At 32.4% G+C, this 22,037-nt stretch overlaps 2 protein-coding genes across 3 annotated transcripts in view; one reads left to right on the top strand and one right to left on the bottom strand.

Moving 5' to 3' along the window:
- The window catches only part of LOC127735919 (uncharacterized), a 100,483-nt gene that overhangs the window by 20,366 nt on the left and 58,080 nt on the right, over window positions 1–22,037 (top strand). The window lies entirely within an intron of this gene.
- LOC127735927 (uncharacterized) overlaps window positions 18,442–22,037 on the bottom strand; it is a 48,875-nt gene continuing 45,279 nt past the window's right edge. For both annotated transcript variants that reach the window (XM_052246372.1, XM_052246371.1), the window contains exon 15: window positions 18,442–21,891. In XM_052246372.1, coding sequence (XP_052102332.1) covers window positions 21,751–21,891 — 141 coding nt within the window. In that variant the 3' untranslated portion in view covers window positions 18,442–21,750. The remainder of the gene's footprint in view (window positions 21,892–22,037) is intronic.

Genomic DNA, 22,037 nt, shown 5'->3' with positions numbered 1-22,037 from the left:
ACTTTAGCAAGGGTTTTACTGCCGGTCGAAGGAAGACCAATGGTGACCATACTTCTATTCCTTAGTCACCCTTGGGGGGAAATTTGAATTGAATTGGGTGGGGTCGTTTCGAAACAGCATAGTGTATTGCACAAAAGCAAAAAATTGAATATAAATTCAAATCATATAACCAATTATATGTTCTTTAACTTCAGTTATACTGTGTCAGAAGCCTATTATGTGTCAAATATTTAATTACAATCCAAATTCAGACCTGTATCAAGCGCGAATATTGTGTCCATTTTTGCCCCAACTGTTCAGGGTTGGACCTCTGTGGTTGTATACAGCTGCGCTCGGCGAAGCAATTTATTTTACTTTTTAGTTGGTGTCAATTTTGCTGTGGAATTATTTCATTAAATCTTTGATATTTTGTACCTTGTTTTATTAGACTCTCTATCATTTGAAGTTTCAGTTTCAGGTATAATAAGAGCTTTTCTTGACTTAGACATAGTTTTATACTTCAATGACTTTTTTGTTTTATTTTCATATTGGGCAAGTTTTTAGCTCACCTGACCCAAAGAGCCATGTGAGCTTTCGCCCTCACTTTGCAGTCGTCACCTGTCCGTAATCTTTTATACTCTCTGAAACTGCTCAATAGATTGAAACCAAATTTTGTCTTCATCATTTACTATATGTCACCTATGAAGTCTTTGATTTTTGTCCAGCTTGATCAACAAAAATGGCCACCATGTCTAAAAAAATGAATATAAGGGTCAAACTACATTTTTTGCTAATATCTTCAAAACTAGCGATTAGAGAAAAACTGACAACAGTAAAAAAGGTCTGCACAAGAAGTAATATCTATCCTGAAAATTTAAAAAATTTTGTCCTCAAAGTTATTGGCCCTGAAATATTGATTTATAACTTAATTGTTTTTAGCTCACCTGGCCCAAAGTGCCAAGTGAGCTTTTCTCATCACTTGGCATCCGTCGTCCATCGTCCGTAAACTTTTACAAAAATCTTCTCCCCTGAAACTACTGGGCCAAATTTAACCAAACTTGGCCACAATCATTATTAGGGTATCTAGTTTAAAAAATGTGTCCGGTGACCCGGCCAACAAACCAAGATGGCCACCATGGCTAAAAATAGAACATAGGGATAAAATGTAGATTTTGGCTTATATCTCTGAAACCAAAGCATTAAGAGCAAATCTGACATGGGGTAAAATGTTTATCAGGTCAAGATCTATCTGCCCTGAAATTTTCAGATGAATCGGACAACCCGTTGTTAGGTTGCTGCCCCTGAAGTAATAATTTTAAGGAAATTTTGTCGTATTTGGTTATTATCTTGAATATTATTATAGATAGAGATAAACAGCAATAATGTTCAGCAAAGTAAGTTCTACAAATAAGTCAACATGACCAAAATGGTCAGTTGACCCCTTAAGGAGTTATTGCCCTTTTATAGTAAATTTTTAACAATTTTTCATGATTTTTGTTATCTTTTACAAAAATCTTCTCTGAAATCACTAAGATGAATTTAACCAAATTTGTAAACAATCATCATTAGGGTATGTAGTTTAAAAATTGTGTCTGATGACCCCGCCCGCGAACCAAGATGGCCGACATGGCTAATAATAGTACATAGGGTTAAATGCAGTTTTTGGCTCATATAGCTAAACCCAAAGCATTTAAAGCAAATCTTTCAAAACAAAATTGTTCATTAGGTCAAGATCTATCTGCCCTTAAGTTTTCAGACCATTCAGGCAACCCGTTGTTGGGTTGCTGCCCCTGAATTGGTAATTTTTAGACATTTTTTCAGCTTTTGGTTATTATCTTGAATATTATTATAGATAGAGATAAACTGTAAACAGCAATAATGTACAGCAAAGTAAGACCTACAAATAAGTCAAAATGACCAAAATGGTCAATTGATGCCTTAAGGAGTTATTGCCCTTTATAATCAATTTTTAACAATTTTCATAAATTTTGTAAATTTTTACAAAATAATTTCCACTGAAACTATTGGGCCAAGTTCATTATAGATAGAGATAATTGTAAGCATCAAGAATGTTCAGTAAAGTAAGATCTACAAACACATCACCATCACCAAAACACAATTTTGTCATGAATCCATCTGTGTCCTTTGTTTAATATGCACATAGACCAAGGTGAGCGAGCCTCTAGTTTGCATTTCCTTACCATTGTTTTAAAAACTATAGGTGCTAGATGTAAAATGCAAAAATGATCAGCAGGACAAGATGTAATCTAAACCACTTGCATTGGAGTTATTGACCCTGAAATATCTATTTTTTTTCCAATTTTTAGCTCACCTTGCTCACAGGGTGTTCTTGTCTAATATCTTAAAATTATAAAAGATAGATAGAAATTTAAAAAAAGCCACAATGATCAGCAAGACTATTTCTACAGAAAAGACAATGGACAAAATTGCCAGTTTAACGAGAGTTATTGCTCTTCAATGACTATTTTACCAATTTTTATCGTTTTTGTCTATTATCTGGAAAACTAGTAAATTGATAGACACTTTAAAAAGCAAAAATGATCAGCAAGACAAGATCTTCAAATAACTCACAATGGCTGAAATTGTCAATCAATTGATTATTGGAGTTCTTGCTCTTTCATGACAAATTTTACCATTTTTATAGGCAGTGCTTTAATGCCTTTCTGGTTGCCGGGTTAATCTTTCCTTCCGCGATATCCAACTTATTGGGGGGTCATTAGGCTACAAGTAGATCCGGAAATGTTGAATTCTCTCCTCTTCTTTTTGTGATATAAAATGTTTTTTGTTTCATTTCATTTACATTGGGAAATAAAGAAACGATCATTGTGTTTTGTTAGTTTTAAAAACTTTTGATATATTTGTATTTTGCATTATAAGCAGTCAACCGATTGACAAACTAGACATTATTTGAATTCCGTGTGGAAAGAGGTCGGGTTAATTTCGAGTGTTATCTGCAATCTAGATGTTTTTAAATCATTTCAGTCGTTGATATCATAATTAAAGGTCGACTGGACATGAATTATATTTTACAATTTAAAGCGCATTTCTGTTTATGCACGTGAAGCCGTATGACGCTATTGTTATTTCGGTATCAGTTATAAAAAGTACCAAATTATCGTTCCTGATTAGGTGGCGCCGTGGTAGCCCTTCCTGTTCGTCAACTTCCGGTTTCTGCACTGTGCAACCTGATTACAGTCACATTTTTAATTAACGATGCCATGTACTTGTTGTTGTGTACCTGGATGTCATTTAAGAGGAGGACATGCATTTCCAAATGACTTAAAAAGAAGGAAAAGTTGGATCAACGCCATGGCCCATACGCAGATTGGAGGAGAACACGATGTTATCGTGGAGTCCATCTCAATCAGCTGTTGTTTGCGAGGCACATTTTACTGAAAAAGACTACGTGCAGGAAACTATTCATGGTAAAACTCTATTTTCTTTTTGAAATATATAGTTATATATATAATCGCCATGCGAATAAACCAAAGTCTGTTTACAACCACAATTATCGTTTAGAATAAAAAGGGGTGGTTAATTCAAGACGTCATAATTTTTTGGATTACGATTCAATGGGATCTGTTTGAGATTTTTTGGTTAATGCTACAATTATAATGATTTTTATACGACCGCAAAAATTAAAATTTTTTTGGTCATATATTGGTATCACGTTGTCGTCTTCGTCGTCGTCGTCCGGCGTCGTCGTCGTCCGGCGTCGTCGTCGTCAGCGTCGTCCGAAGACAGATGGTTTCCGGATGATAACTTTAGTATAAGTAAATAGAAACCAATAAAATTTTAACACAAGGTTTATAACCACTAAAGGAAGGTTGGGATTGATTTTGGGGGTTATGGTCCTAACTGTTTAGGAATTAGAGGCCGAAAAAGGGGCCCAAATAAGCATTTTTGTAGTTTCCAGACAATAACTTGTGTTAAAGTGAATGAATATCTCTGAAATTATACCACAAACTTCCATACAACAAAGGGATGGTTAGGATTGACTTTGGGGGGTTATGGCTCAAACCATTTAGTAATTAGGGGCAAAAAAAGGGGAAAAACAAGGGTTTTTCTGCTTAAAGGACAATTGGGACAATTTAAAAGCAGTGTAAGGGAGGTAATCCAATTCAAATTAAAGAACACTGTTTGAATACCTCCCTTACACTGCTTGTAAATTATGTACATTTGTATTAAGAAATGATGATTGTCTTGAGGTGATTAGCTGTCAATATATTTTTAGCAGTTACTATTAATTAATATTAATTTTAGCCATGAGTATGTATGTCATTTTATATTTTAAAACTTTTATGATGTATTTAAATGGGTAATTTTGGTTGCAAACTGCATTAGAAATTTGAATTGAGATACTGACCATATCTTGAGGGCAGGATTTTTTTTGGGGAATAAGGGAAAGGGGGGAGGTGAAAAGAATTGGAAGGGGGGACAATTTTTCTCATTTCAGATTTCAGAAATAAAAAGAAAATTTCTTCAAATATTTTTTTTGGGGGGTTAATATTCAACAGCATAGTGTATTGCACAAAAGCAAAAAACCGGGGTAAAATACATTTTTTGGTAAGGGTGGGGGGGGGGGGGTCAATTCGCAACAGCATAGTGTATTGCACAAAAGCAATAAATTGAATATAAATTCAAATCATATAACCAATTTGAAGTTCTTTGACTACAGTTATTGTGTCTGAAACCTATTATGTGTCAAAAATTTAGTTACAATCCAAATTCAGACCTGTATCAAACGTGAATATTGTGTCCATTTTGGCCCAACTTTTCAGGGTTGGACATCTGCGGTCGTATCCAGCTGCGCTCAGCGAAGCAATTCATTTACAAGAGGTATATCATTCTGAGAATTATTTTAGCGGTAATTATGCTAATGTTGTAATGAAAGGAATGCATAAGCTATGCCTCATAGACTGTCTTGAAAAATATCAATGACATGCTCTCATCTATATTATAGTTATTTAGGTACAGACAGTGTACGTTTGTTGCATAATTCTCTCATTGTTTGTCCTTTGGATTTACATATCATACATTGAACCAGGCAAAAATAGTTTTATCCAGTTTGTAATGAATAAATCTAGTTAATATTTTGCCAGGTAGTACAAAGTATACATTGCTAAAGGAAGTTCATTTGATTTTCAAAAAACTAATGTTTTATAACCTTTTTCAGGGCGCAAACCCACCATAAAGAGACTTAAGTCTACTGCCATTCCCAGCCTATTTTCCTGGAGCAAGCAAGAGACTGAATTGTCAGTAAAAAGAAAAATCAGGGCAGTTTGCCATGAAAACAATAGAACTAAACTGGATGAATATTGTAGGAGAAATCTAGAGGAAAGTTTTGATTGTGAAGTTGGTTTTCCTGAACAAGTCATTCATACTGCAGAAAGGATATATGACTGTCCACCACCAACTGCCGAGCTAATGCTGAGCTTCACAGATGGAATACGCAAACACCATCAATGTCTATGTTTTCAGCAGAGAATTTCGCAAATGATGACACATGACAGAGCCATGCATTTTTATACCGGTTTAGAGTCGTATACTAAATTTTTATTTGTTTTGACCACACTTGGTCCAGCAGCACATTGTTTGAGATACATATATTTTCAAATTGATAGGGTGTCAGTTGAAAATCGGTTTTTGTCTCGCCTTGACGGAGTCAAAAAGCGAGACATAGGTATGCTGTTTCCGGCGTCGGCGACGGCATCAACAATGTATTAGTTTGTGATTAGGTCTAGTTCATGGTGAACCACTAGTGGTAGATCAATGATATTTGGTATGCAGTTGTATTAGCATTGGCACATCTCATTACCTTGGAGATTATTTGGCCCCGCCCCCTCAGTCAAGGTCTATTGACTTTGAAACTTTTCATAGTTTACATGTATTAGTTTGTGATTAGGTCAATTTATTGGGAACCACTAGTGGTAGGTCAATGATAATTGGTATGCAGTTGTATAAGCATAGGCACATCTCATTACCATGGAGATTATTTGGCCCCGCCCCCTCAGTCAAGGTCTATTGACTTTGAAACTTTTCATAGTTTACATGTATTAGTTTGTGATCAGGTCAATTTATGGGGAACCACAAGTGGTAGGTCAATAATATTTAGTATGCAGTTGTATAAGCATTGGCATATCTCATTTCCATGGAGATTATTTGGCTCCGCCCCCTTAGTCATGGTCTTTAGACTTTTAAATTTTGCTAAGTTAACATGTATTAGTTTGTGATTAGGTCAGTTCAAGGGGAACCATTAGTGGTAGGCCAATGTTAATTGGTGTTCAGTTGTATAAGCATTAGCACATCTCATTTCCATGGAGAGTATTTGGCCCCGTCTATTTACTTTGAAAATTTTGCTTAGTTTACATGTATTAGTTTGTGATTAGATCAGTTTAAGATGAACTGCTAATGTTAAGTCAATGATATTTGGTATGCAAATTTATTGGCATTTGCAAGTATCTTTTCCATGGAGATTATATAGCCCCACCCCTGATCATGGTTCATTGACTTTTAAACTTTTACATAGTTTACAAGTTAATGTTTGTGTTTAGGTTTGTTTAAAGGGAACGACTTATAATAAGTCAATGGTCTTTGGTATGCAGTTGTATTAGCATTGGCACATCTCATTCCATGGAGATTGTTTAGCCATGTACCTTCAGTCATGGTTCATCGACTTTGAATATTTGCATAACTTACATGTTAAAGTATTTCTATTTTAATTTCAACATTTGCATTATCAAAATTACAAAAAGGCGAGACATATCTCTGTGATAACAGTTTATTTTATGACTCTGATGAAATTGAGCCATTACACATGGATTGTTTTCATGTCTAAACAGTGGCGAGAGGCTAACACTTGGCCATCTAGTGGTTTAGTCAGGTATTTTTCGCAACCGACTTCAAATTAAAGTTTCCTACAACTTGGATAATTATTGACAGCACAGAATATATATCCTGTGACAAAACCTAAAGCTCCTAGGGCTCAACAGGCAACCTTTTCATCATATAAAAACAGAAACACTGAAAATACTTGTATGTTTGACACCTGGTGGTTTAGTCAACTATGTCTCTAATGCATATGTTGGTTGTACCAGTGACCGTCAAATAGTTGAAAGATGTAGAATAGTTCAATTATGTGATCCAGGTGACGGTGTGATGGCAGACAAAGGTTTTAATGTTCAAGATTTGTTTGCTAACTTTAAAAAAAAAAAAGAAACAGAATAATTAGTTCGAAAACTCTTATACGGGATAGAAAAGTCTCCAATTAACACGTGCACATAGAGCGAATTATTGGACTTAGCAAAACATGAAAAATTCTAACAAATCCTATGAGTGGAACTGAAACAAAACTTTCATCTGAAATAACATTTAGCTGTTTTATGTTGTGTAATTTTAGAACTTGTATTGTGCCAAAGGATGCATAAATGAAAGTGACGCAATGAATTTTGTTCTGATATACATGTATATATTCTATTATTTACAATTACATGTACATGTAAATTGTAATGCATATAAAAATAAGGAGATGTGGTATGATATTTGGTGAGTTTATCGAACCAAAGAGCATAAGAAATGGGTTTAAGCAGTTACAGGTGTTACTGTCACCGTACAATCTCCAACAATGAGAAAAACTCGTACCGTGTAGAAAATTTCAGAGATCTTACAACTAAGTTTTATTTTTGGGTTGAATCATTTTCTTCTATTGTCTTACAAATATGGAGAGGTGGTTAAAATGCTAATGAGACAACTATTATGACAGTTACCAAACAACGAGTCTTCGAGATGTCATATTTTCTTAATTAAGAACTCCTTTTTTCATTCATAAATTACTTTATACTTGGAAATAATTTTGCTTGGAGTTATAGTTTCTAGAAAAAGTATTGTCATCGAAAGAGTTGACATGTTGCAATGTACACAAGGTTCTCACTAAGGATTTTTGAAGGCGAGTACTGGGACTCGTTATTTTTGGCCATGGTGAATCCAACAGTAAGAAGAAGATAATTAATTTCAATATATTCATCATTTTAGCCTCCATGACCTAATAGAGCAATGAAATGACATTGAATTCAGATTACTTTTAAACTTTTGCTATAAAATGATGATATGTGTGTTCAGTTTATACAAAATATTTCAATTTTGATATATCTTTGGACTCATCAGTTTTGAAATTGGTGAGTCCAGACAGATTTTGATGAGTCCAGTACTCATGGACTCGCCTTAGTGAAAACCCTGGTACATTTAACATTATGTTACTTGATGTTCTTGCAATACACACAATACAGTGACTAAGCAATCATTATGAACTACTTTTCATAGGATGGAAGTCATTAAATATGCTAATATAAACAATGATAAAGAATGGTCCATTTATATTAATAAGTAAAAGTTCTTTTATGTCTCAAAAGTGCGTACCATGGTGAGGTACAGAAAATCATATATACATGTATACAGTGATTATCACCAAGGTTCAAATTAATTTTCTGAAGTATAGGAAGACAATGTGTACCCCATTGTTAAATTTACATTGCTTTTAAGATTAAAATAGATATCTTGAGATTGACTGTATGTTACCATAGTTTACAAATAAAATTAATATAACATATCCATATAAAGTGTATTTTATAATAATGCCACAATATCTAATATTATCATCCATGCCAAAATATATGCTTGGTATATCCAATATTTAACTCCACAGATACACACATATACTATGTGCGAGTTAATTATATCAAACAGTCATACAAATTGCTCATAAACATCAAAGTGCACCGAGATTTAATACCAACATTCTTGTTGGCACACTTTACCATGAGCTGTGTTGCATATACATGGCATATAAACATGTGTTCACCTTATTTTTAAAGCTGTGGAATCCAAGGATAGCAGGTAAATACCATCATACATATATAAAATGATAGATAGACAAAGTCATCTGTGCACGATATTAAAGCTCAACAGGATTATTCTACATAGTTCTATGGTACCAAATCAAAAGTTTATATAAAAGAACGAAGTCAAAGGTTTCCCATCATAGTTTAGTTCCATACATTTTTTTGTACCTGAGGTCGTTGAATATAGATCATTATATAAATAAGGAGATGTGGTATGATTGCCAATGAAACAACTATCATCCATACTTACTAGTAACAAACGACATTTGCAAAGTTGAATAAAATACAGTTGATAACATTTATTTATTACTAAAAAGAAAATGCCCAACTATATTGAACAGTATTTGACTATAAACATAGATAAACAATGTACAAACTGGACATACTGCACTAGTTCATAAACAAGTGAGAACAATTGCCTTCTTATAGTGCTCAGAATATGACATTCATAAAACTTGTTCAATATCATTAGAGAACTCTAAATCTTAAATTCTGAAAGCCACCTCTGATAAGTACACTGTACAATGCAAGATATTGATATAACAGGACTAAAAATACACACAACCTGTAATTAACTGCCTTTACAGCGCTTTTGCGCTTTGATTTTTATTTTTTAGCAAGACAAGCTCTACAAATCGTTAGTAGACTCTACATAGGAGTAATTGCCCTTAAATGACCATTTGTTTACCCTTTTTTGTGTTATTGGGCAAAATCTAAAGAAGATAGAGAGACACTGTAGAAATTTTATCCATGAATTTTATTCTAATCTACAATGTCGGAGAGTGTCCATTGCTGAAGATGCACATATACCTAGGTAAGCAACAAAGGCTACTTAGAGCATCTAGGTGGTAGGCTGTTGGCTGTTATTGTGAAGAATAAAGGAGCTTGGTTAAAAGTGTAAATTGCAAATTGCAAAAAAGTTCAGCACGACAAGATGTATCTACCCTGAAATTGGAAAAATGCTGTCATACTGTTTTGGAGTTATTGCCCCTGAAATAATATTTGTTTGCCAATTTTTGCTGTCAATGTGAAAAATATAGTAGCTAGGTTTAAGTGTAATTCACAAAAGGTTTGGTATAATAAGATGTATATATAATACATAAAACATTGTAAAAAATATATGTTAACCTGTTATGGAGTTATTGTCTATGAAGTATACATTTTTTCCCAATCTTTCACATTTTTTTAGTGATAGGAGCTAAGTTAAAAGTATAAATTGCAAACTTTGAATGACCAGCATTGCATGATCTAACTTCTCTATTTTTGACAATCTGTTTTGGAGTTATTGTTCCTGAAATTATGATTTTTACTGTTTTTTCCTGGTTTGTCTGTTAAATAAAAACCTTTAAGAGCTAGATAAATTCGTCATAGATACCAGGATTAACATTGGGTACGCCAGACGCGCATTTTGTCTACAAAAGACTCATCAGTGACGCTCGAATCAAAAAAGTTAAAAATACCAAATGAAATAGGAAGTAAGTTGCAATATGATAAGCAACACAAAGAGTTACTATATTGTGTGCATATAAAAGTCCTAGTAAGCAAAATGGCGAATTTTTTTCTCAAGTGTGCCTTGTATTACGTTTTCTGACATTCATATGTGTATATTTTGAATATCTTTTCCTTTCCAGTTCGTGTTTTATTTGGCCTTTCCACTGTTTGATTGGAGTGCCACTAATGAGTCTTTATATGTAGACACAACGTGACTCTGCTGTAACTAAATTTAAGTCTTGACCCTAGTTGGCGCCAAGAAACATGTTTAACCCCGCCACATTCTATAAGTGCCTGTCCCATGTCAGGTGCCTGTTATTGAGTGGTTGTCGTTTATTGCTGTTTCTCATATTTGTTTTTTGTTTATTATTTTGTATAGATTATTCTTGTGTTGTGCGGTTGCACCATTGCCCCAGCTTATGGGGAGGGTTAGCGCCTTCAAACATGTTTAATCCTGCAACATTCTGTAGGCGACTTCTCCAAGACAGGAGCCTGTAATTCAGTGGTTGTCGTTTGTTGCTGTATGTTATATTTGTTTTTCGTTCATTGGTTTGTACATAAATCAGGCCATTTGTTTCTTGTTTGAATTTTTTTTAAATTTGTCATATCGTGGCCTTTTATAGGTGACTATGCGGTATTGATTTTGATCACTTTTGAAGGCCATACGGTGACCTATAGTAGTTAACATCTGTCATTTGGTCTCTGGTGGAGAGTTGTCTTATTGGCAATATACCACATCTTTTTATTTTTATAACACATTGGTTCAATGCCACTGCTGGTGGACGTTTCGTATCAAAGGGAATCACCATCCGAGTAGACATCACTTCGTGTTGATATGAAATATCATTGATACGACCATTGTCTGTAAATGTTTTGTTTATGAAATATTTCATTACTCCAAACACTAAGGTTTTTCTACACTCAGACATGGATGACCTTAGTAATCAGGATTCTACTTCGTCAAAATTATCTCTCCATTACGCCACCAAATTTTTTCAATCGTAAAAATGGAAGCCATTGTAGGGATGACGCGCTGTCAATTTTATAATAGCTCTTGAAAACCGATAAATTTATCCACATAGCATCATTACGATCCTTATACGCCAGTTGTATTTTAAAAGACAAATGTATCTCATAACTATTAAGCATCGTTTAATGTACAGCACAATGACTTGAGTGTGTAGGTAAAGGCAGGAACATATATATTGACATACTGTTCCCAGGTAAAGGTAATAACTTTGGTAAGCTTACTTGCTAGCTGAACCATGAAATCGCCAAGGTACTTCCTTCCTTTGAGCGGAGTCAATTATTATAGTTAAGTAGAGAACTAATCAAAAGTAAGGGGACGATCATTTGATATTCTGGGGGAGGGGGGTGGCAGGAGGATTTGTTTTGGATGGGTTATTTATTTTTGTGGACCAAAAGGACAGATTATTTATTTTCTGCACTGTTGAAGCATGATTTTTCATTTTCATTAAAACAAGGGACTGATTATCTATTTTCACAATTATATTTATAATATTTGAAAACATACAATTTTTAAATTCATAAATAAATAACACAGTCAATTAAGTCAATCAGAATTAATCATCATCCTCTGGAAGTTAATCTTCTGAATTGCAAACTGCATATATTGCATACGTACAAGGTATTAAAGCTGGGCTGTAACTAGTCTCTTTTAAAAGTTGTCAAAAATCAGCGAAGAGTCTGGGGTTCGCTGAAGGCCCCAAGAAGCTATAGAAAAAATGGCGCAAAATCATGCATTATGCGTGTTTCCCAGACCCTTTCTAAATCTGAAACGCAAGTTCTGTTTAAATTTTTGACAATATTCTGGTCTCAAAGCAAAACATATAGATTCAGTGCAAGACTTTTAGTTTTTAGGGACAACATCAAAAGAACAATATGTAGGACAAAGCAAAATAGTTTCAGTTTGCAGAAAAACCTTTTATACCTGTCAATTATGTTTTTTTTCAAATTAAGTTAAGAGGGGGCTGATTATCATTGATATAACTATGTCAAGTCAGTTTTTATAACACATTTCAATTACAACTTGATGTAGTTCCTAACTGGGATACAATTTAAAGTAGTTTGTAATAGACAAAAGATCCTTAAATATAATAAAACTCAAGTTTAAAATATAATTACTAAATTACAAATAGAATGCAACACTAAGAGAATAGTCATAAAGAAGGGCAATCAATGAACAAAAGACAAACCCGGGAACAGATAAAACACAAAACGACAAACATTATAGATAATCAACACTGAAAAATAAAAATAAATGAGAAACATGGATCTCAAAAAACAGGGGCTACGTCAGAGGTTGAATTAACAGAACTTGCTTCTTGCAAGACACTTGCCGTGAAAACAATTTGATATGAAGACAAGCTTTTGTTTTGAAATTTCCAACATGAGGCATTTTTGCCTCAAAGTAGTTACGGCCCTGTAATAAAAGTGAGGTAAATGTTTACGAGACACTATACCTCAAGTGAAATGAAACCCATTTTCAAACATTTCAAATACATTAATATTTATATTATTAAAAGATTTGGGAAGTTTTTCCCGAAAAAAAAAATATGAAAAAAGACAAATTTTGGAAGAATCTGGTGCCATCTCATACTTCGGCATAGCATTTATAAAATGGCTTAAAAGACCTGCCAAGTTATTTTCAACACATTCTAAGTCAGGTTATTTATTTTCAAACTACCACAGAACAAACCATTCATTTTTGTTATTATCAAGGCTGAGTTATTTATTTTCAAAATCCTCGGTTGTCAGGGGGAATTTTCAAAGTTCAAATACACAAAAAACAATTTTAATTAAATATTTCGTGGAAGGTTGAAGACAAATTACCATAGATAATACACACACAAAATGGAACTTTTTTGAAGTTATGCATTTTCAAATCCACTTGTAAAGTCTGTCATCAAGGTTTTTCAGTAAATATTTGTTATTCAAACACACCAAATCTGTTATGATTCATTAGAAAGGTATTTCGCTTGACCCATATATTTCATTTTTTAGTAATGCGAGTTTTTAATGTTTTTATATCAACCTCTAGCCAAAATGTATAAAAATAATATAATATGAAGCGAGATGGTGCATCAAATATTTTTGCTTTATACGCTTTCAAGACAAAAAAGTCAACTCAAACACGCGTGAACATATAAAGATGTTCTCTACTTTCCCTTTTCCATGACATTATCGCCCATTTTTATTTTTTTTTGCAAAAAACAGTCGCCGGTGGCAGAGATTCAAATTAATGCTTTGAAAAGATCAATCTTTTATCTTTCTGTGAAATATTTATTGGCGGAATTTATGGGTATGCACAAAAAAGATCCACATGTATTTACACCTACCACAATCGACTGTTTTGTGGAAATTTGTCTTTAATTTAACAAATATCTCAAAGCTCCATACTATAATTTAAATAAAAACACGTATATAATATGCATAAAATACTAAATTATGCACTTGCATTAAACTTTTAAAGCCCATAGAAACAGATATAAACAATTCAAATGTACCAACTTGGCCTTTTTTACCTTCTCTCATAAAGAATTTCATTTCTTTTGTTTAGTTTCAACTGTATATCAGCCTTTTAGCGTGAGCTGGTACAACTTTTCGGAAATACTCTGTAGCTTCGTGTTTAGTTTGGTCTTCTAACATTTTTATTCGAGTGACACTGATGACTCTTATGTAGACAAAACGCGCTTCTGGCCTAACAAATTATAAGCCTAGTATCTTTGACGAGTACTATAACCATTGGGGCGATGCAACTGCTGGTTTACGTTTCGTCCCTATGAGTATCACCAGCCTAGTAGTCAGTACTTTGTGTTGGCATGAAATATTATTGAGATTTTCATATTTCTGTAAATTTTCTGTTCATAAAATTGGAATCACTCGAAACACTAAGGGTTTTTGATCAGGCCCAGATAGACTAAGCGGTATTTGGCACAACTTTTCAAAATGTTTGGTTTGCAATGCTCTTCAACTTAGTGCTCGATTTTGGCCTTTCAACGTTTTTTATTCGTGAACTTCTGAACAGTCTTAGGTAGAACAAATGTGTCTAGCGTAACAAATTAGAAACCTGGTATCTTTGAATGAGTTTTTATTTTGAAAAAAATATGCCAAAAAAAAAAAAAAAATGCTCTTAGATGTGTTGTGGCATAAGACAGTATCATTCAGCTTTCAAGCAAATTATGATGAACTGAAATGTCAGAATTGGATAATTGAAATGTTAAGTTTTGGATCAAATCAAGAAAACCAAATCGTTTATATATATTTAAATATCTTTCTCACATTTTTGTAGAATATCTGCACCATGACCATATGTCACGAAAGGCGTTTTATATGTTTTTCACCATCAGGCTTAATAAAGGTCGGGGTTAGAACGCAAATGTGTATATTTTTAATGCTTTTCAACTTTATAATTATGACGAGTCTTAATAGGACGAGACGTGCGTCTGGCGAACAAAGTTATGAGCCTGGTACATTGATGGTGACTTTATACAATTATTCTTACACAATAAGGTAACAGAAGGAACACAATTGTTGAAATAAAAATTTAAAAAGTTTGAGGTGTAAAAACCTAGGTGTTTGAAGGGTTACACTAATGTCCTGACAATGTCCTGACGAATGTCCTGACCGATATGAAAATGCTAAATACTTTTTTATTACGGATATGATTGTATTTTTATTTGAAACCAATTCAAAGTTTTTTTTTATTTTTATCATTAACAAATTGGAAAACAATATTTCAAAGGTAATAACAATTGGACCTGACCAGCTTCAACTTTATTAAACTTAAGGATGTACACCTCTTTGGAGCCAAAAATTTCTAGAATTAAACTTTTTTTCTTAACATGATTTTGGGTTTATTTTTTGTTGATTTTCCCGTTTTTCATAAATTTTTACCTGTTTTTGGGCTGTTTTCTGGAAAAAAAATCACAGTTCCACAATGAAACTTTTATTTCATACTTTCAATAAAGATGAAGTGGACCAATTTCAATAAATTTAACTAAAAAACTATAGGTAGGTGTTAATATAAGAAAGTTTATTATATTTTGATGCTTTTTTGTGTCAAATTTACCATGCTGTCAATTTTGTAAATTTGTGATTTTTCTCAGTTTTAAGAACAAAATGCATATTATTTCAACTTTTTTATTATAAATGATTGAAAAAAATACTTATCTGAGAAATTTGAAAAGAAAAATATGACATAGGATGTACATGATCCTGGTAAAATCATTTTTTGTACCCCTCACCGTTTTTCTCAAAATTTTGGCTAAAAAGTCTGACTTGATTGGTCGTAAAATTTGAAAAATTGATTACTCAAAAACCACTCATTGTAAATACACAATTTTTTCACAGAGTTAAGTTTAATTATAACATTTTTAAAATTCATTGATATTTTCCACTTGTATCACATGTTTTGTAAATAATTCCAGAACGAGATTTCAACGAGACTGAAACGTCAGAAGAATACATCCTTAATACACAAACATAAACTTTATAAGGTCTTACCGTATATTATCATTGAACTTATATTTTTCCCATCCATTAAACACAACATCCAAAGCAAATAAATATTGTAAAATGAAAAGATAGGGGAAATATGAGTACAGGTTGCTGACTCTGAGTATTGTTTACCCCTCCTTTCATAATTACCCTATTTGTTAATTTGCTTAAGTGCAAGCAAGGATTTATTTGTATATTATGCAATCCTTAGTGCAAGTAATGAAACTAATTACTGCATTATTAAACCCAATTAATAATTATAAAAGCTACATATGATAATGATTTTAATAACTAAGTAAATGCAAAGTTTTTTTCCTAGATGCAAGAATTAAAACAAAGAAGGTAACATTAACAAATAAAATTAAATCAAACCAAGGATTGTGATACAAATCCCTGATCAGACCTATATATAAATTACTGTAATCACAAATTGGAATGTTTACTTACCTATCTATACTTATTCTTTTTTGTAAATTTAGTTATTGTGTGATTATAAATGTCACATAAAGGCAGGACATGTGCTTCGTTTTGTTTGAAAACGATGTGCATATACAAGCATACAAATTAAAATTAAGTTAGAATCAAAAAGAAATGAAACAAAGTATACACAATTTTAATGTTGAACGTTAAAAATGTCAATTCTTGCATCTAGGGAAAAATACTTTGCATTTACTTGGTTATTAAAAATAATTAACATCGTTATTATAGGAACTTTTCATAAATATTTAATTTTGTTTAATCAATAATTTGTATAGTTACTATACAAATCCTTGGTTTAATAATTCAGTAATTACTTTAATCAAATTAAAAAATAGGGTTATGTGAGGATGGGTGAACAATACTCACAGTCAGCAACTTGTACTCATATTTCCCCTATCTTTTCATTTAAAAATATGTATTTGCCTTGGATGTTGTGTTTTATGGATAGGATAAATGATAATATACGGTAAGACCGTTTAACGTTAATGTTTGTGTATTAAGTTTAATAAAGCTGAAAGTGGTCAGATCAAGTTGTTATTACCTCTGAGATATTGTTTTTCAATTTGTTTATGATATTAAAGTAAAAAAAAACTTGAGAATTTGACTTGGTTTAAAATAAGAAGTCAATCATGCCCATAATAAAAATGTATTTAGCATATTTATATTGGTCAGGACATTAGTTAGGGCAAAGTCGATGTTAGTCAGGTCAATTTTTTTAACTTTAAAATATTTTTTTTGCCATTTTTTTCAAATAATAATTAAATAAATGTTTAACTTGCTTGATATCAAATTTGAAGTCAATCCTTTTCTAAATAAAAAAGTATTTAGCAGTTTCATATCGGTCAGGACATTAGTCAGTAAAAGTCAAAATTGGTCAGGTCAAGTTTTCTAACTCATAAAAATATTTTTTTTAATTTTGTTTTCTTGTATTTATTTCAGGAATGTGTCATCTTGCTTGGTTCCAAATTTAAAGTCAAGCCTTTCAATAAAAAAAAAGTATTTAGCATTTTCATATCGGTCAGGACATTGTCAGGACATTAGTGTAACCCGTGTTTGAATGATATCAAGTTACATTTTATGACATTAGGTGAATGATCCGAAAATTGCCTTATCAAACGATACTTCATGGCGGCATATGAGTGATGAATAATGAGCTGGTGATATATTAAGGCGACAGTAATAAACCGATGTTCAAATCTCGCAAATCGATCAGGAAGAGACAAATCAAGATAACTGAGGGAATCACATGAATTCCAAAAAGTGGAAAGACCGGGTGCATTGACGGTGTACGCATCTACTGCTATGCATCACCCGCCATGCGAATTCATATTCAGTCAAAATGTCACATTCTGGAATAGGACACAATCGGTAAAGTTACAGATCAGACAACTTTACTGGTATCTAAAGATCTAAAGACTGCGGAAACATGTTGCTAGTGAGTTGAGACACCGAAATTGCCAGTCAACCAATTTGTGATCTGTCGATTTCAGTTGTTTTCGTCATATCTCTGTTGAAGCAGTTTTTATGTACGGAGCACACCGAGTAGTCTGAATATTGTGATCATGCACGAGCGTAAGCTTTTAACTTAAATAGGAAAACGCCCTACGATGGGGACGAAACGTCGACAAGAAATGGCATTCAACAGTGATTGTAAAAACTCATCTAAGATACAAGGTAAAAGATCGAGTTTATTTTTGAAAGTATTTTCATCTCGTAAGCATCAAAACGACAAGTAGTTTAACGCCGAAAAAATAAAACATTTGAGAGCAAGGAAATAAATCTCCATGAAAATTCTTGCATTAGATAATGGTAATAATATTCATAAGTCTTCAGGTGATATTCAAAGTATTTCATATTTAATTTGTTAGTGAAATTAAAATCAATTTTGAAATTACCTTGGAAGTGTGTAGAGTGTGTCGATTTGGTATTCTCTATTTCTTAAAATTTTTCTATTTTTAAATTACAAACTTTAACATGACCAATAATTTACGAATAGAACTATTATATCAAGAGTCAACACACACATATCCTTTTGACATAATGACACACCTAATGACTTTATTGACATGTTTATTAAAAAAAACCATAATATTTATGTACAAAGTATATATTTATTTATATGAAATAGTCTCACTATGAAGATATAGATTACCAATATATATATTCACCAAATGTTATTGTACGGGTTAATTTGCATCACAATCAATACATTGTATAAACATAAAGGTATAAAGTCCTCACTGGTAGCATAAAAAAGAAGTGAGCAAAAAATAAAGATTTTTTGGTCACATCTTGATTAATTATAGAATGAGTTTTAATCTTCAGAATTAGTGGACCAAAAAACCCCTAAATGTTTCACCAATGAATGTCCAGTATTGTTTCAAGTAGTGTGATTAATAATTCCTATAGTTATTTTGATTATTCTAATGATTTAATATTGCGGTACTTTATTGAAAGATATTTAATATGTTTGTTAAAATTTTGATGACAAGGACCCTACTGGTAATGACAGACATTATCATGTTAATATTAACGAAATTAAAACGGCTGAAGTTTTATAAGACTGATATTTTACTTTTTCTTAGATCTCAAAGAAATTCATAAGAATACACATGATCATTTAGGGGCTGTTCTCTTTTTAATATGCCATTTTCCATGTAGGACAAAAACAAAACTTGACTTTTCCAGTAAGCAGATTCAGACTTATGATAGTTTTGTAAAATGGTATCAATATACAACCAATTAGTGGCCAGATAGGGCGTTGCTTTCATCCAATGTGGATTTTGTCAAACACAGATTAATCAGTTATAAATCTGAAATTTTTAATTTATAGTTCACCCAAATAATACAGTGGATACATCTTCTAATCATAGCTCCACAGTCATTTGAAATAAAAATAAAACCCGATTTCTCCTAGAGCTTCGTATTTGATGAATTTTACAACGCTAATGAGAAGGAAAAAAGGATACATCAAAAGTCCAATAAAACAGACAACACAATGTTCAAAAAGACTAAAAAACCAAGAAAGACAAAAAAACATAGCAAAACATTACACAGAAAACCAAAAATTGACAAACACGACCCCTATCAAAAACCAAGTTAAATTCAGGTACTACCAAAGGGTAAGCAGTTCCTGATACACTAGAGTAACTTATGAATACTTAACGGACATTCTCATCACCGGTATGAAAGTACGCTTATATTTGCAACTAAGATACTATCTGTTCTGAAATGCAGCATAAAATATTTTGTAACAGCTTGCGCAGTGATTTAAGCTCCCTAAGATTATATCACAGTGGATATTTAATTAAAAGAATAAAAAAAATGTTGCAAAAAAAAATGTTCATGTATATAAAATACATATAGTAATCAATACAATGATGTCACACAAAGTTTTACAGGAAATGAAGTTTACAGAGTTATGAGACATTAGCTTGAAGTCACTTTTCGCTGTTTTCACCAGGTTGCCTCATTTCTAGCACTCCTGACATTCTTCCGCGTTCCTGGTTAGAGGTACCAAGGAGATTTCTAATTGTTTTTACATTAAGATAGATGTTTCTATTCAGCAGAAGTTATAAATGAAACAGAAATAAATTAGTGAAGAACAACTATAGAAAAATACAGTTTGTTTTCCCTCAATCGGAATCTGGATGTTGTAATACAAAACACGTACCTAGTGCTGACTACACGTAAATTATTAATGTCAACAATACATTTAAATATGAAATAAATAAGACAAAAACAATATGACATAGATGAAATATACAATGCAATAATAATCAAACATGTATAACCTTGGAATACAAAATACATAGCAGCATGATAAACAAAGACATATATGTATTACACACTACAATTTGTGACATAATAAGTAAAAACGTGCAATTTTAATGATGGATTAGGGTTTTATATATGCCTTATCCATCCATGTACTGGCTTGTACAAATATCAATAAAATATGGAAAGGATGATCACAGATATTTGCAAAATGACAAACTTAGTTATATGTTGAGAATTTTATACACAAGGAAGCAATAATTAGATGAAGCAATACTATTGATTAACTAGATTTGTAATTGCGAGCAATAACGGATGGCACCCTCGTCCCCCCCCCATTGCCAGGGTAACGGCAGTCATTTGAAAATTCTAAAGTCGAACAGTGCATCTACACATGGCCATTAGAATTTTGTAAAGTTTGAGAAAGTTTGGCACATTTTGAAATGTTTGACATTTTGGCTGTTTCCATGGTAACGGCGGCCATTTTGAAAATTCAAAAGACAGGTGCCACTTTGGGACATGCCATGCTACATATCCATACAGTTTTATTGGGTTTGATTCAATATTTTTTAAGGAAATGCAGCTTTAATGTATTTTCCCATTAGGTTAATGTTAAACTTTCGCCCCGTTTCCATGACAATGGCGGCCATTTTGAAACTTCTAAATATTGTCTGCACATCTAGGCATACCAAGTAACATTTCTATTAAGTTTCATCCAGTTGGGTCTTATAATAAAAGATTTAGAATTTTGAATTTTTTTCGCATTTTAGCAGTTTCCATGGCAACGGTAGCCATCTTGAAAATGCCATACCCCGATTGCAAATCTGCACTTGCTGGTTAACATTGTGTGTAGTTCCATTACAATTGGTTCATCCAATTCCAAGATATAAGCTGGACAAAAAAAGTGGAAGAAAAAAAATAAGAAAAAAAAAAACGTACAATAACAATATGTCACCCCAACTCCGTTGAGGGTGCCATAATTTGAAAAATAGATAGGACTCAAAGGCTATGATGACCGTTATCTGAATGTTTATTTTCTTAGGTGAGTAAATATTACAAAATATTGTTCTTGACATCTTTGAAAACCACAAATTCTTTCCTTCAGATATGAAATGCAATTTGAAATGAAAGGATTATTTCATTTACATATTTCACATATTTCATCAAAATATTAAAGATATTTTCTCAGTCCAGTATTCTAGATTCTCTTTAAGGTGGATTAACATACTTAACATATTTGAAATCGAATACACTACAGCACAAAAAAAAATCATGGCGTGTTTTGGATGTGATTCACAGATAAAATAATAACGGTGCTAATAAATGTTAACAATTCCTCAACAAGTGAACAATTCTATCAAATTTGTTTCAACTTATACGTGTATCTAAGGGATTGTGATGAAATTTTTAAAAAGCTCGAGAAATGACTATTAAATGAATATTAAATTTTTCTGAATAAATGTTTTCAGACCTAAATTAAAGCAAATCACAATTTATCAATCCACCCATAATACTGTTTGTTATATACTTTTTGCTGCATACAACACATTGTTTACGTATCTTTTCTCATACAAATTGAATTGTCTCATTGGAAGCTCGGATGTTGTTGAAATGGCGTTGTTAATTTCACTGTTGTGTTAGGTAAGTCTGTTGTGAAATATTCAAATAATAGTTCTTCCAACGTTTCTGCATGTGGTCCTGCCGTTGCAATAAAGTACTCGTCATTCTTCAAAAGGAAATACATGATTTTTATTATGGTTACTAAACACTTTTCTTAAATTTTGTATTGTAACCGTTCCATAAGCCATTTATTTTGTGAAGTAAGCATATATTTTGTACGTAATATATAATCATTTTGATATAAAGTGTTAA

This window comes from Mytilus californianus, unplaced genomic scaffold (genome assembly GCF_021869535.1).
Source record: "Mytilus californianus isolate M0D057914Y unplaced genomic scaffold, xbMytCali1.0.p SCAF_3, whole genome shotgun sequence".
Classification (NCBI taxonomy): Eukaryota; Metazoa; Mollusca; class Bivalvia; order Mytilida; family Mytilidae; genus Mytilus; species Mytilus californianus.
Note: the sequence above shows the minus strand (reverse complement) of the source record. Positions and strands in the feature narration are given on the sequence as shown.